General features: G+C 37.1%; 1 protein-coding gene across 3 annotated transcripts; it reads left to right on the top strand.

Annotated features, from left to right (window-relative positions):
• Window positions 1-1437: 1437 nt before the first annotated feature.
• On the top strand, window positions 1438-12687 carry LOC114192171 (uncharacterized). 3 transcript variants are annotated; one of them, XM_028081798.2, is made up of 9 exons: window positions 1438-1595; window positions 1686-1771; window positions 1941-2085; window positions 2481-2628; window positions 2751-3053; window positions 3146-3901; window positions 4091-4149; window positions 4296-4372; window positions 11057-11722. In XM_028081798.2, exons 1-9 carry the CDS (start codon window positions 1530-1532, stop codon window positions 11181-11183), a joined length of 1767 nt encoding a protein of 588 aa, XP_027937599.2. In that variant the 5' UTR covers window positions 1438-1529; the 3' UTR covers window positions 11184-11722. The 3 variants fall into 3 exon arrangements, with proteins under 3 accessions (XP_027937599.2, XP_085532279.1, XP_085532280.1); XM_085676153.1 differs by having other exon boundaries at window positions 1441-1771; window positions 3158-3901; XM_085676154.1 differs by lacking the exon at window positions 11057-11722 and adding an exon at window positions 12390-12687 and having other exon boundaries at window positions 1443-1771; window positions 3158-3901.
• Window positions 12688-15411: the final 2724 nt, after the last annotated feature.

The following is a 15411-nucleotide window of genomic DNA, read 5'->3' as shown; positions in this document are numbered from 1 at the left end:
ATTGAGAAAAGTGTAAAATCAATTAGCATTAGATTCAAGAAAAGAAAGGTACAAGTTACCTTATAGTGTCCTCCTTTACAATACTCACTTGCACGGTAGAATCCATCTTTATGAATGGCTACTTTGCGCACATTGGGTATCAGATTTTCCCACTAGAGAGACTATGGTGAGAAGAAGAAGGAATGAACCGAAGAAGAAGAGTTGTCCCTAATTTTTTCTCAAAACCCATTTTTATTGAAACAACAACCCTAAGAAGTAAAAGAACCTAGGTCTCATCCACACTTCTACATCAACGTCTTCGAGTTTCACTGAATTCGCTCAGCTCCAACCCTCTTTTGATTGGTTATGTCCAGCACCACTTCGCTTGAGACTTCCAAGTACCTTGTTCAGCAGTGGTTTTTTCCTTCTTCCCTAAGATAGCATTGGGTCAAACATCTTAATACGTTTCACGAAAAGAAAGTCAATTAATTAAATAAACATCTTAGGCTCGAACATCTTATTGTTTATTTCTACCATGGTGCTAATAGTACTAGTAGAAAAGTTTATCATTTCTTACTATTTTATTTTTATAATATTTTAGTAAATAAACATAATCCGTATTAAAATATTATTATTCATTTAAACAATTTATTATCATTATCTTATGTAAAATTACTTTGAATTAATATTATAGTTGTGACATATTTGTGTTAAAATATTACTTATAATTAATTTATTATAATAATACTAATATTGGTTATAATTTTACTATTATCACTACAAATAATATTTATAATAATAATATTATTAAAAGTTACAAATAATAATACTTATAAAAATATTACAAATAATAATATTACTTATAATTAATATTATAATTGAAATCATAAATAAATGAAAAAATAAAAATAAATTGACTTTGGTAGAATTTGAATTTAAATCCTTTTATATCAGAATTTTAAAATAACGAAAAAATTATTTTTATAACACTTGTCGATAAAAGATAACGTGTAATGTAGTAACATTACTAATAATGATAATAAAAATAATAATTCTAATATAATTCTGATAAATAATAATAATAATAATAAGAATAATATTAATAATAGTAATATTATCAATACTAATAATACTGTTGCTAATAAAATAGTAATACCAATAATTATAATTCTAATAATATAAAATTATAATAGAAATATGTGTTGAGTGACATTTTAAAAAAATAAGATAAAATGATGAGGATATTAATTAAGTGGTATTTGCGTAAATTAAAAAAATGGTAGTATTATTTCAGACAAAATACTAAATAAAGTGTGTGAAATGATAAAAAAATGAAAAATTATTCTTGACCCGTTTTAAAGTAAAAATGCTTCTTTTAATAATAAGTAATAGATAATAGATAATACTAATAGATCGTCTATTGTTTATGTTTATAGATATTGTTTATGTTCATGTTTATAGATTGCGCCATATAATTTGAAAGCACCGTTCTAGAAGCTACAGCTATGGTTTAGCGCGGGAATAGCTAACAGAGAGAACACAATCCACTAATGGCTGATTCCACTCCGACTGCAACTCCTTCAAACGACACCAAATCATGCTTTTTCCGACGAACGGTTACTTACGCTCCCTTCGTTCTCAATCCTTCTTTCAATTTCCCCCTTCTCCAATTTTCAATTCTAACGTTTTCTTTTTCATTTCCCAAGGTCACTTTATATGATTGGTGGTTGGTTAAAGCCAAAGACGACTTCCAAGGAAAGCGTTTAGCCATCGCTGGCGTCTCATCGAGAAAGTAAGTCTAAGATTCCTCTCTCTTTTCGGGTTAGGGTTTTCGCGAGTGCTCTCGAGTAATGTCCATGTCGCATTTCAATCGCCTCGAGGCAGTTCGTCTTGGATGGAACAGTGGTGTTTGAGCTGACGGAATTGTGTGATTAGTGTAACGATTTGATTTTCTGATTCAGGGATGAGGCAATGCGCGTGTTTGTTTCTTCTCCCATTATCAAAAGATACGACGAGTTTTCTCTCGAGACTGTCGATGGGATATATGTCATAATTAGTGGCTTCATCAACGAGCAGCGCACTATTGAAAACGGTTTCAACCCTCAGGTTTTAGCATCTTGTGGTTGGATAAGCTTCTTTGCAAAAACTTGTGGATAAGAGGATAAGAAGATAAAATCAACTTATAATATCTTAATGGCTAAAATCAACTTATGCATTTTAGGTTTTATAAAAGTTAAAAGAGATAGGTTATGTGGAAATTAAGTGTGTAAGTTACTTTAGCTTATGCGAGAAGTTCAATTATTTTTATTTGGTGTTTTCCCTTTTCCCTTTCTATTTGATAAGCCTTGTTCTAAATTTTTGGTGTATTATATGGTGTGCATCGTCTTCGTATAAGTATTAATGTTTTTGGTTTGAATATTGTTTATGGTGATAGTTGTCCCTTGTTTTACGATGCGTAATGTCTGGAATTGACTTTTGTTTGGTTTTTTCTTCATTGGCAGGTTTTCAACCGATTTCTATTTGGCTTCCCTCCAGACTGGGAAAGCCATGCTCTAGATTTCTCCAGAAAGGAATCAATCACTGGCAATGATTTGGGTAGTGCTTTTCTTGATGATGTACCAGCTAGCTGTCCAGAAATTTTATCTAATGGTAAATATTCGAATGATGTTTGTATTTATTTACATTTTTCTTTAGTCATTTCTTGTACTTGTTTGGTGTTTTATCATTTCCTGTGTATCCTGATTCTGTAGATATTTTAATTGCCATTTCAGGTGCAGAAGAGTGCACTCGTACATCTTTGATATCGCCAGAGGAGGCACCGGGAGATCACGGAAAGCTATTCCCTGGATCTGATTGCAATGTGTCAAAGGGGATAGATGGGGTTAATCTTTTTTGTAGTGATGGTGGGAAAAGACGTAGTGCCAGGTTGCATGATATTAAAGCATGCCTGCAGAGGAAGCAGGCTGCTTCTGGAGGTATTTCAATGGCCTCTGAGAGTTGTGATGTAGAGGGATCGAGAAGTCCGACAACACCCATACAGTCACAAACAAGGAGTGAATATTCAGTCGATGATTGTAAACTATTTACATTTTCTTTAATTCATGTCTTGCATTTGTTTGATGTTTTATCATTTCCTTTCTATCCAATTTCTATATAGATATTTTAGTTGCAATCGTAGGTGTGGAAAATTCTATTCCTACTTTTTTGGCATCACCGGAGAAGGCGCAGGGTGATCAGGAAAAGGCATTCCCTGAAAATGAATGCAATGTGTCAGAGGATGTGGATGGTGTTAATGTTGCTTGTAGTAGAGGTAGGGAAAGACGAAGTGCCAAGTTGCATGATGTTGAAGTATTCCAGCGGAAGAAACAGTCTGCTTCTGGATTGCCTCCGAAGAATCCAAATAATAAGAACCATACTTCAGTAGCGGCCTTGGATAATTGTAATGTAGTGGGACCGAAAAGTCCAGAAACACCTATTCAGTCACAATCATGGAGACAACTATGCACATCATCTGAACAGATAGTTACAAAATCTGCATCCATAATTTCTAGAACATTGTCACCAAAGACCGAAGGCTGTCATAAGAAAAAAGTGGGCAGGTCTAAGGGAACACTGAATAAATCTGCTTCTGCTGGAAAAAATTCGCGATTAAGAGATCGAAGTCAATTGACCAAGGGAAAAATTCGCACATCATCTGAACAGATAGTTACAAAATCTGCATCCATAATTTCTAGAACATTGTCACCAAAGACCGAAGGCTGTCATAAGAAAAAAGTGGGCAGGTCTAAGGGAACACTGAATAAATCTGCTTCTGCTGGGAAAAATTCGCGATTAAGAGATCGAAGTCAATTGACCAAGGGAAGTGGACAGAAAAAATCCACTGTTTCTCCTGAGTTATCGAGTTTCAGAACATCCAGATCTGGTAAATTTTCATTACTGTCTGATCGTAAACTACTTATTAGGCTTATAGGTAATAGATGTTCTTTATATTATTTTCATGCACTCTTTTGTTAACCAACTCGCTCACCCAATGCTATTGTTAACCTTTTTGATGTAATTTGAAACGTCATTTATTCCGGACTATAATCTTTTTGTGTGGGTTATGTTGCAGGCAGGTTGCTTTTACCTCCCTTAGAATTTTGGCGCAATCAAATACCAATATATGACGCGGTATGTGATTTCTTTGTGTAATGGTGCAACTTTTCCTTGGTTGCCATCGGTAGACATTCTGCACACTGAATCGTATCTCATGTACACACTAAACATGTTTCCAAATAATACCTTTTAACTGTTTCTTTTTGGATGTTATAATTCAGGATCACGAGCTTAAAGAAATTAAGGATGGTGCCTCTCTGATATCACCTTGTAGGGTTTCTTCACCATCATCGAGCAGGTATTATTAACATTATTTTAATTATTCTTATTAAATTAAATTATAGCTTTCCATGTGTAGAGAGAGAACATTCCCTGAGATTAAAATATCTATACGCATTTGGTGGATCTTTTGGAAAATCTAGGATTCAACTTTATGGCTTCATTCATCATTAGGTAGAATGTTTAGATCAAATATGATAATGAATTTAAGTTCAGAAAACAAAGATTTGGGTACTGTTAGAATTATTACCTATTGTATCATTAACCCTATGTATAGGGTGTTGAGTGTGGGGAACTATCTACTGCCATATCTACTGCTGTATCTAATCATGCCTAGTTTCTTAGAGTAGTCTTTTCATATTCCATATGTACTTGCTTCATTATATATAGAAGAAAGGGAGAGTGGTCATGTTGTCCACTACTCATATATTTTTAAGTCTCAATCTTAAGTTGGTATCCGAGCGGGTCGATCCCGCTCTGGTTTCTGTCTCATCTGGTCCGCCACCATCCGTCACCGCTGTCCGCCGTTAGTCACCGCCGCTGTCTGCGGCTGTCCAAGTCCTTTGAACCTAGTTTCTGAACTACCCAATACTGTCAAACAACATTTCAACACCTGTTTGCAGTTCTCCGCCGCTGTCCGCCGTCGTCCGCCGCCGTCCACCGACGCAGTTCCGTTTGGAAACCACCGGATCTGGACCGCCTCTCCGCGCGACAGCCAACCCCGCCGGTGTCGCAGGCAGCGCCGTCGCCACGTGCCCCACGCGCGTCATCTCTGTTCGCTGCAGTCAGGCGCGTGCCGCCCACGCGCCGCCGTCCAGTCGCCGGTTTGTCGTCGCGCCACCTCCATAGCCGTCGCCGGAGCCTCCTCTACCCGTTTTGACCTTCAAACCTCTGTTCTGGTGAAGTCCAGTAGCACCCCTTGTGGAAATCTCCCTAGGGTATTCGAAAATCGTCACTGTTTCACTGTTTTTCGGGATCCTCTCTGTTTTTGTTTATTCTCTTGATCAGATATGGCCACTGGAGGTACTGGGAGTGCTATTTCATTCTCCGGAAGCCCCTGCATCACTTTCGAGAAACTAAATGGCCAAAATTACTTATCTTGGTCTGCTGCCGTCGAGATGTGGTTTCTCGGTCAAGGACATCACGACCACCTTGAGAAAGATGGCAGCCACATGTCTTCTGAAAAAGCTGAACGGTGGAACCACGACTTTTGATGTCCCTACGGGCCTTCAAAACATGCCACTCGTTTTGGAAGCGAACTCAGAATATCTATGCAAATGATATCCAGCGCCTCTATGATTCGGTGAACAAGTTGGCATCTATGAAAATGACTAACCATGATATGATTTCATTCATGAATGATGCTCAAGCTGCTGTGGAAGAACTTCAAATGTTCTTGGAAGTCGACTCTCTAGATGAAATGAAGAAAAAGCTTGACAAGTACTATATGATAATGATCCTCCGCGCTATACACCCAGACTTTAATCATATCCGAGATCAGCTTTTGACCTCTCATGAGGTTCCTTCCATGGAAACTTTGATCTCCCGCATGATACGTGTTCCAACTCTTCAAACTCCAGAAACTCTTGCTGTAATGGAACCATCTGTCATGGTCGCCGCCCGAGGAAGAGGAGGTCGTGGAACTAGAGGAGGTGGACGTGGAGGTCGTGGGCGTCCTCAGTGTACGTATTGTAAAAGGATGGGTCATACCCAAGAAAACTGCTACACTTTACATGGATTTCCTGCCAAAACAGCCAATGTCTTCCAGGCAGAGACTACTGACTCCAAGTTCACTAAGGACGAGTATCAAGAGTACCTACGACTCAAATCCAACAGCTTGGCACAGTCATCTCAAGCTCCAAGTACATCAACTGTTTGCATCTCTCAATCCATGGAAGGTCACAATTCATGGGTAATTGACTCTGGTGCTTCTGATCACATTTCTGGTAATACCTCCTTGTTCTCAACCATTTCATTCTAAGAAAAATCTCATTTTATAACCCTTGCGAATGGTTCTAAAACATCCTCAAAGGGAGTCGGTCAAACCATCCTATCTCCCTCCTTAAATCTAAAATCTGTCCTTTTTGTCCCTAATTGTCCTTTCAATTTAATTTCCTTAAGTCAGTTAACCAAAACATTGAGTTGCTTTGTAACCTTCGATAACAAATCTTTTGTTATACAGGAGCGTGGCTCGGGGAGACAGATTGGAGAAGGATATGAAGCGGGCGGATTATACCATTTTGGATCTCGTCCATGGGTGTCATGTGTTGCAGCTCCCAATCCTAAAATGTTACATGATCGGCTTGGTCACTCTCACCTGTCCAAGTTAAAGAAAATGTTTCCTGAACTTCGTAGTCTCCAGACTTTAGAATGTGAGTCATGTCAACTAGGAAAACATGTTAGATCTACCTTTCCTAAAAGGTCTCAATCAAAGTGTACTTCTAGTTTTAATGTCATCCATTCCGATATCTGGGGACCTAGTCGTGTCTCATCTTTTGGCTTTAGGTATTTTGTTACTTTCATTGATGAATATTCGAGATGTACTTGGGTTTATCTTATAAAAGATCGTTCTGAATTGTTATCCCTCTTCACATCCTTTTTGAATGAAATCAAGAATCAATTTGGTTAAGTAATCAAAATCTTAAGAAGTGACAATGCCAAAGAGTACTTTTCGTTTGCTATTTCTAATGTTTTGAGTTCCCATGGTATCCTGCACCAGTCTACTTGTCCTCATACGCCACAACAAAATGGTATAGCAGAAAGAAAAAAATAGACACTTAGTTGAAACTGCTCGTACCCTTTTGCTTAATGCCAATGTTCCTGTCCATCACTGGGGAGATGCCATCTTAACTGCAGGTTTTCTTATTAATCGGATGCCATCTTCCTCTCTCAATCATAAGGTCCCTTTCTCCATTCTGTTTCCAGAAAATCCTTTCTTTCACACTTCTCCTAGAGTTTTTGGTTGTGTATGTTTTGTTCATGACATGTCTCCCGGGTTAGACAAGCTTTCTGCTCGCTCTCTCAAATGTGTTTTCTTGGGCTATTCACGACTTCAAAAAGGGTATCAATGCCACTCTCCTGAAACCAAGAAATATTACATGTCTGCCAATGTTACATTTTTTGAACAGACCCCTTACTTCTCTCCATCTGTTCAAGATGTCCATGTCATACAGTAGGTCCTTCCTATTCCCGTGGTTGAGTACAATATTTCCAATGTCCCTGTCACTCCAAGTCTCGACCAAAGTCCTCCTGAGCCATCATCTCCACCTATTGCTTCTCTCCAACACAGGACGTCGACGAATAGTCCAGTTGTTCAAGAACATGGTGAATCCCCTACTTCAGATTCTTCTCCCTCGTCTCTTGATCCCACGACTCATGGTGAAGGTGATTCAGGTTGGCCCATTGCTCTCAGAAAAGGTACTCGTTCCTCTCGAAATCCACATCCCATTTATAATTTTCTTAGCTATCACCGATTATCGCCTTCCTATTGTTCACTTTTATCCTCCGTGTCTTCTGTTGTTATTCCCAAAAATGTGAATGAAGCACTTGATCATCCTGGATGGCGACAAGCCATGATTGTAGAGATGCAGGCTCTTGAAAGCAATCAAACTTGGGAGCTCGTACCCCTCCCTTCGGGCAAGAAGGCCGTTGGTTGTCGATGGGTGTATGCAATTAAAGTTGGCCCCGATGGTCAGGTTGATCGACTCAAAGCCCGATTGGTTGCAAAAGGGTACACTCAGGTTTATGGCCTTGACTATTGTGACACTTTCTCTCTCGTGGCCAAGATGACTACTATTCGCCTCTTCTTTGCAATGGCAGCAATTCGTCACTGGTCGCTTCATCAATTGGATATAAAAAATGCCTTCCTTCCTGGTGATCTTGAGGAGGAAGTTTACATGGAGCAACCTCCTGGGTTTGTTGCTCAGGGGGAGTCTGGTATGGTGTGCAAATTGCATCGATCTTTATATGGCCTTAAACAATCACCACGAGCTTGGTTTGGAAAATTCAGCTCCATTGTTCAGAAATTTGGGTTAAGACGCAGTGATGCAGATCACTCAGTCTTTTACAAACATACTTCTCCTGGAATATGTTGATGATATTGTTATTACAGGAAATGATACTATTGGAATATCTCAACTGAAGGAGCACTTGTGTAGACATTTTCAAACCAAGGATCTCGGAAGCCTCAAATACTTCTTGGGCATTGAAGTAGCTCAGTCAAAAGATGGAGTTGTAATCTCTCAAAGGAAATATGCTCTTGAAATATTATAAGAAACAAGTATGATTGACTGCAGACCAGTAGAGAGTCCTATGGACCCAAATCAGAAGTTAACAACAGAAGAAGGCGAATTATTCTCCGATCCAGAGAGATATAGGAGGCTTGTTGGAAAGTTAATTTATCTCACTATTACGAGGCCTGATCTATCTTTCGCAGTTGGAATTGTTAGCCAATTTATGCAGACTCCATGTCTTGGACATTGGAATGCCATCATATTTTAAGGTACCTCAAGAAGGCTCCAGGACAAGGTTTGCTATATGAAGATAAAGGAAATGTTCAAATCTCTGGGTACTGTGATGCTGATTGGGCAGGCTCTCCTATTGACAGACGCTCTACTACGGGATATTGTGTCCTCCTTGGAGGAAATGTTATCTCTTGGAAAAGTAAGAAGCAAAATGTAGTGGCTCGATCCACCGCTGAAGCTGAATATCGGGCAATGGCGTCTCTCATGTGTGAACTCATATGGTTAAAGCAATTTCTTCGAGAACTTAACTTCTGTGAAATTCAGACCATGAAGTTGTACTGTGACAACCAGGTTGCTCTCCACATTGCATCAAATCCAGTGTTTCATGAGAGAACTAAACACATAGAAATTGACTGTCACTTTGTTCGAGAAAAATTGATGACGAAGGAAATTTGTACTGAGTTCGTTGGGTCAAATGACCAACTTGCAGATGTGTTGACCAAGTCATTAAGGGGACCTCGGATTGAGTTCATTTGTTCCAAGCTTGGTTCATACAATTTGTATGCTCCAGCTTGAGGGGGAATGTTAGAATTATTACCTATTGTATCATTAACCCTATGTATAGGGTGTTGAGTGTGGGGAACTATCTACTGCCATATCTACTGCCGTATCTAATCATGCCTAGTATCTTAGAGTAGTATTTTCATATTCCATATGTACTTGCTTCATTATATATAGAAGAAAGGGAGAGTGGTCATGTTGTCCACTACTCATATATTTTTAAGTCTCAATCTTAAGTACTTTACTGTCAATATCCTCGACGTTTGGGGTAGTGAAAGAGAACAATACCCACATCTTAAAACACCAAACTGTCCAAATTTTTAACTTTCTACACAATAAAATTAAAAATAAGAAGTGAAGTACCACCCGGATATTCAAACTTGAGAGAAACACGAAATGGAGATAAGAAGAAAAAATTCAGAACTTGACTCCCAAAATCCAGCTAATTCTTACCTAATAAACTTTAAAAGGAAGGGTTAATCTCATTTGTAGATTAACTCTAATGACACGCTAAACTCTAATCCAATAATTTTTCTTAGATTATTTCAATAGCCTACCATATCTGACAACATAATATACATTAAAATTGACTACTTGTGCAATTCACGTCATAACGGCCTATAGAGAGGACCGACCGAACCTGAACTTGACGGGGTGGAGCGGTAGAGAAGATGGTGTTCCGGGAAGATGATACGGTGTTAGAGGGTGTGGTGGGATGAAGAGGTCAATAATGAAAGCTGTGAGAGAGGGTATGAAGGTGGAGGGAGTGAAAAAGGAAGAAATGGCAGTGGAAGAACAAGAGGATGAGAAAGATTAAGAAGACGAGGAATGTACTGCAGAAGGCACGTGTAAATAGTGGAAATGCCAACATGGAACACACTGCTTGACTTGTAAAAGAAATTTTAATGCCGTTAGATGATGAGATTATATCTATTCATTTTTTAAGTTTAAGGATCAAATTGCATCAAAGTTTGAAACATATTTAATCCTATATAATATATGATGTAAAGAAGAGGCAAGTCACTTGCCTAAAACCCTAACACTAAAGCTGCGTACACACAAAGGAAACAAAATAATTAAAATAACATTACATTTCAACAGTGCTAATCGAGAAGTTTATAAAGATTTAGCTCCATCCACCTAAACTTGAGTTGGTTAGGAAGTTTTTTTTGTAACAAACATGTTCCCATTATCTGCTGCTAAAGCTTTTGCCTTTACCCCTACGCCTGAGCAATGTCCTTACCTTTGAATAGGTTTCATCGAGAACATCCCAAATCGAGAGGTTTATAAAGATTTAGCTCCATCTGCACAAACTTGAGTTGATTAGCAATTATTTTGCAACAAACTTGTTCCTATTCTCTGCTGCTAAAGCTTTTGCCTTTACCCCTACGTCTAAGCAATGTCCTTGGCCTTTGAGTAGGGTTGCTCAAGAACGTCCCAAATCTCCTTAACTGTATTAAGCAACATGCAAGCGTGAGTAATCTTTGGAATCATTGAGTTTCATAACATTGGTGTTATAATTAAGTCTTGTATGCATCAAATTTATGATTCTCCTTTGGTCTATAGCCCTGGTCAAGCGACTTAGTCTTCCTTTGAGCACTGTATGACACAATTGAGACCGCTTTAGGTAATATTCACATTCAAGCTGTATACAGAATGAATTTTCTGCTGTTTTTCAGGTTGTTGAGCTTGGGTATCTGCTGTACTCAACCAGTTCTACTATCTAATCTGGTAGGACTTCGCACTGTAAAACAAAGGTTCTGCAAAGATTGCAACAACAATGAAAGTTGGTGTTATTGGTTGTAGGAGTTCGCAGTGAGAGCCTCCTATGTTGACAGTTCTGCTACCAAATTTATTATTAAACTTAATAATTTCATAGATCAATTAGGTAGATTATACACAGAAGTTCCAGCACTTATTTAGGAAACAAAAAACATCTTATTCTTAGCAAACATCCCTTGATTAATTCTCCTGGCCTGCTTTTCTGTAACCAGAAAAATCTATTTGATATTTGTGATGGAAGTGTAGTATCATTAGATGCCCCCAGATTTTTCATGCTCCAGAATCCAAATGTAAGCCCACAGGCACGTCTACGACTTAGATAAAGGACCTTTACGATTCCTGAATTTGAACCATCAGCAATAATGCTTCATATTTTTATTATGATCATTCACCAGTAAAACCCATATGCTGATCTTAAAACAGACACCGGAAATAAATATTCCGGATAAATCTTGTTGTACTGTTTTGGGTATTCATGTGTCCCTGAATAATGAATTGTAACTTGCAATTACGTCGACTTATATTCCTTCATAATATTTCAATATGATTATATTTTACCTCTATACATATTAAATATTTTATTCTGTCTCCATGGTATTAGAGTAGGCTGAGAAAGTGAGTTTATGTTTTATTTAGTCCCCAAAACACGGACTTATTTGTATCCCATTTGTAGTCTATTGAGCCATATCACTAGTTGATATGGAACTAAATCACCCATCCTTGAAGTGAGAATTCAAGTAGACTCTAAAGATACTGCAACTTAGGGATAACTTTCTAATACTTCTCATGTCCAAGGCATGAAGCATGACAAATGCAGCAATTACTTGGATTCTACTGTCATCTTAAAAAGTAGGTTTAAATTTCATACACACATATTATTCCATATCATTGAAGTTGTCATTTGAACAACCCACAAACAGTAACATTGGCGGAGCTATAGGTTGGCTTAGTGGTAAAGTTGGAAAAGAGTTTGGTTTGAAACTATAAGGTTGGTTTGAAGGGTTTAGAAGAGAGGGTGGGAGAGATTGTGTGATCAACTCCCACACTAATAAAATACTAACAACTAACATTTTCCGATAAAAAAGAAAGAAAGCAGTAACGTTGGTTGGCCGAATAGGACGATTGCAAATAAGGTGACTTTATAATAAGTAGGGTGAGTTCTGGACCGGATGTTTGAGAATAACAATTCATATGCTATTTTTGATTTGAAATAGTTGTCTTGTTGACCAGGTTTAACAATAAAAAGCGTGCAGCGTGATGTGGGAAAGGGAGTTAAAGGCCTGATTCATGGTATGGATTCTTTTTGTGAATGGTCCCTCATCTTTGGTTGTGGTTTTTTGATCATTGTTTTGGTAATTAGATTCATGTACAGTGGTTTATAATACCACGATTAGGTTGAATACCTCGTGGATATTTCTTAAACTCGTTAAGATTTCTTTGAACTTTGATGAATTACTTCTATTGATGATCTCGCCAAATTACTAGACAACGTTGAAATTATTTACTTGACATTGATTCTGACACCCAACTCCCGGTGTTATCCTGTTTAGATACTTAATTTAACCTAAACAACATGGAGATATTTAGAAACTGTAAAATTACGATCTACTTATTCAAATTTTGTCTGCTCAAACTGCTCATGATCAATAATGCTTGCAGTTGAATAGAAAGACAAGGGAAAAAAGTGGTACAACGACAAGAAAGAGAACTGTGTGATCTAAACTCTTGCTAATCGCGTGTAAATCTGGATACTGGGTTACATAGAAAACAAAATAATAATGTTACGTATTGGAGTGTTAAGTATTTTTATTTACGCTAGTTGCACAGTTTTTTAAGTACAAAGATCAATAGTCGCAACCATAACTACACTGGCTATATATTGATGTGTCACTTTCCGTGGCCACAACAATGAGAGGCTTTACAAAATTATCAACGGTGGCTTTTCAAATAACGGAAATGAAGGAGTTGCAACTTTCTTCACAGACTTTGTCAAAAGTTTTTTCTTCCTGATTATTAGTGGTAATTTGGTAAAAGACTAAAAGATATTTCCTCTCTATATTCTTGCTACTCTCACGTTGTTGTTGTATCCACGGGTTCCGAATTTTAGAAACGTGTATTTATCAAATTAATTTAAAATTATAAAAATATAATTAAATTTAATATAAATATTTTATTTTATAAAATTCAATAACAATTATTTACTTGATTTTATGATCAAATTTATATTTATATATATTTTTAAAAAAATGTATTGTATATAATTATTTTAAATAATATATTAAGATTTAGTTAATTAAATTATGAAATCAAATTTAATTTTAAATGAAATATTGAGTAAAAAATGTAGAAAAATATATAAGTAGATTCCTTAATAATAAAAATGATGAATGATTTATAAATTGTTGACTAAGTCCTATAAAAATACAAAAGTTAGACCATACAAAATATGTAAAGAATAGATGTAAGTTCCAATTTAGTTGAATAATTAAAATAAATAGAACGTCGCATGTTTATAGTATAAAATAGGACACCAACATAAAGTATATTTAGAATTAACCTTTTTCAGTTATCTATATTATACTGGAATGGAAACCCAAAGATACAATACAATGCCCTGAATATAATCTAAACACAAATTAGATTAAATTGGAAATTTGTCAAAGAACAAGAAACTACAAGATAACAATACACAAGAAGAAATGATCAATAATGAGCAATAAAGAATCTAGGAAGGCTAACTACATCGCAGCCTCTCCGCCAACATCACGATCACCAAGAGTCTCCACATCTGCTCCCACCAAGGATTTGGTGATCATCGCAAAAGGAAAAAGTCAAAGAAGAGAATAGACACAAAGAGAAAGGGTAAGTTAGAGTAAAATATTTAACATGTTATTGAGCAAGCAGATTATAAAAAAGGTTATAGACAAGCAAAGCAATAAGCACCCAAAACATGTAAAAGCAAACAATTAAAGGACTCTTTAACTCAATATCCGGATCATACTCTTGATATAGAATTCCAAAGGAAGTATGCACCTGTGTTGGTTTCTAAACTCTGTAGAGTCTAGACGCAAGGGGTTATCACCCAACCACACACATGGTTAATCCTCTAATGTCTTGGGCCCAATATGTCCCAAGACTAGGACCTCCTGCCACTTTCACCACATAAATTATTCTACTCTATGTGAGCGTGAATAAGTTTTAGAGTTCAGGATACCTTTCTTTATCTAGACATCTCCTATATCAAGGTATACACTAACCACCATCACCAAGAATTTCCCTTGAAACTCTTTTACCAACAAAATCCACATGCCATATCAAGCATTCAATTCTCATGCCACACCATCACCAATCAAACAAGTCATGTTTTCCATTTCATACTCAACATAACAAGATTTCATTTAATCTCATACTTTATAAATGCATACCATGACATACATATATCACAAAATAGTATTCATTCCAAATAAATGAGTGCCAACAGTTAAGTACCTGCAATTCCATACAATCACGCACAACACACAACCATAATTCTTACACCAAAATTCCTAAGTAAATTTATTATCATAAAACCAAAATCACTACAGTAATGCGTGACACATTTCTCAAGCTACAGACATTTAATCGACGATCTAACCGATCAAACCACAAAATAGCATGTTATGAACCAAATGTCCAAATTTGAGCTCAATCCAACGGTTAATGAGTCGGGAAAGTCAATTTTACTAAAACTGCGCATATTAGAAAAATACACAGTCGTCCAACGACCAAGTCACTCGCCCAACGACCAAGTCACTCGCCCAGCGACTGCGCGACGCATCAAAATACGAGAAATAACGTCAAATATCACAGTTTCATGAATATTTGAACCCCTAACTCAGAAATATAACAAAAACTAATGTTTTCCCCAATCTTTTCACATATTTCACAAAACATTAATCGCATAAAATAGAAATAACATGAAACCCTAGCTTCCCTTACCTGAGAAAAAAAGGGCTAAAGGAAACAAGAGCCTTAACAACAGCTCACACGAAAGATTAAGAAAATGAATGGGAAAAATACAAAGCTCAAGTGTTTTACTTACTTGGAGAGGACTTTAGACTAGCTTCGAGGAACGCTCTAGTTGTGCCCTAGCAGAGCTTCTGCTCAAGAGTTGGAGGAGGGAGGGGGACTATTTTCTGTAAAATGAGACAGAATGAAGAGTGAGGGACTGTGAGTGGGTCTTGGGGGTCCAAAGTGGGCTGGTCTTGGGCCC

Source organism: Vigna unguiculata, chromosome 7 (assembly GCF_037176805.1).
Source record: "Vigna unguiculata cultivar grain cowpea cultivar isolate G323 ecotype 2 chromosome 7, ASM3717680v1, whole genome shotgun sequence".
Classification (NCBI taxonomy): domain Eukaryota; kingdom Viridiplantae; phylum Streptophyta; class Magnoliopsida; order Fabales; family Fabaceae; genus Vigna; species Vigna unguiculata.
Note: the sequence above shows the minus strand (reverse complement) of the source record. Positions and strands in the feature narration are given on the sequence as shown.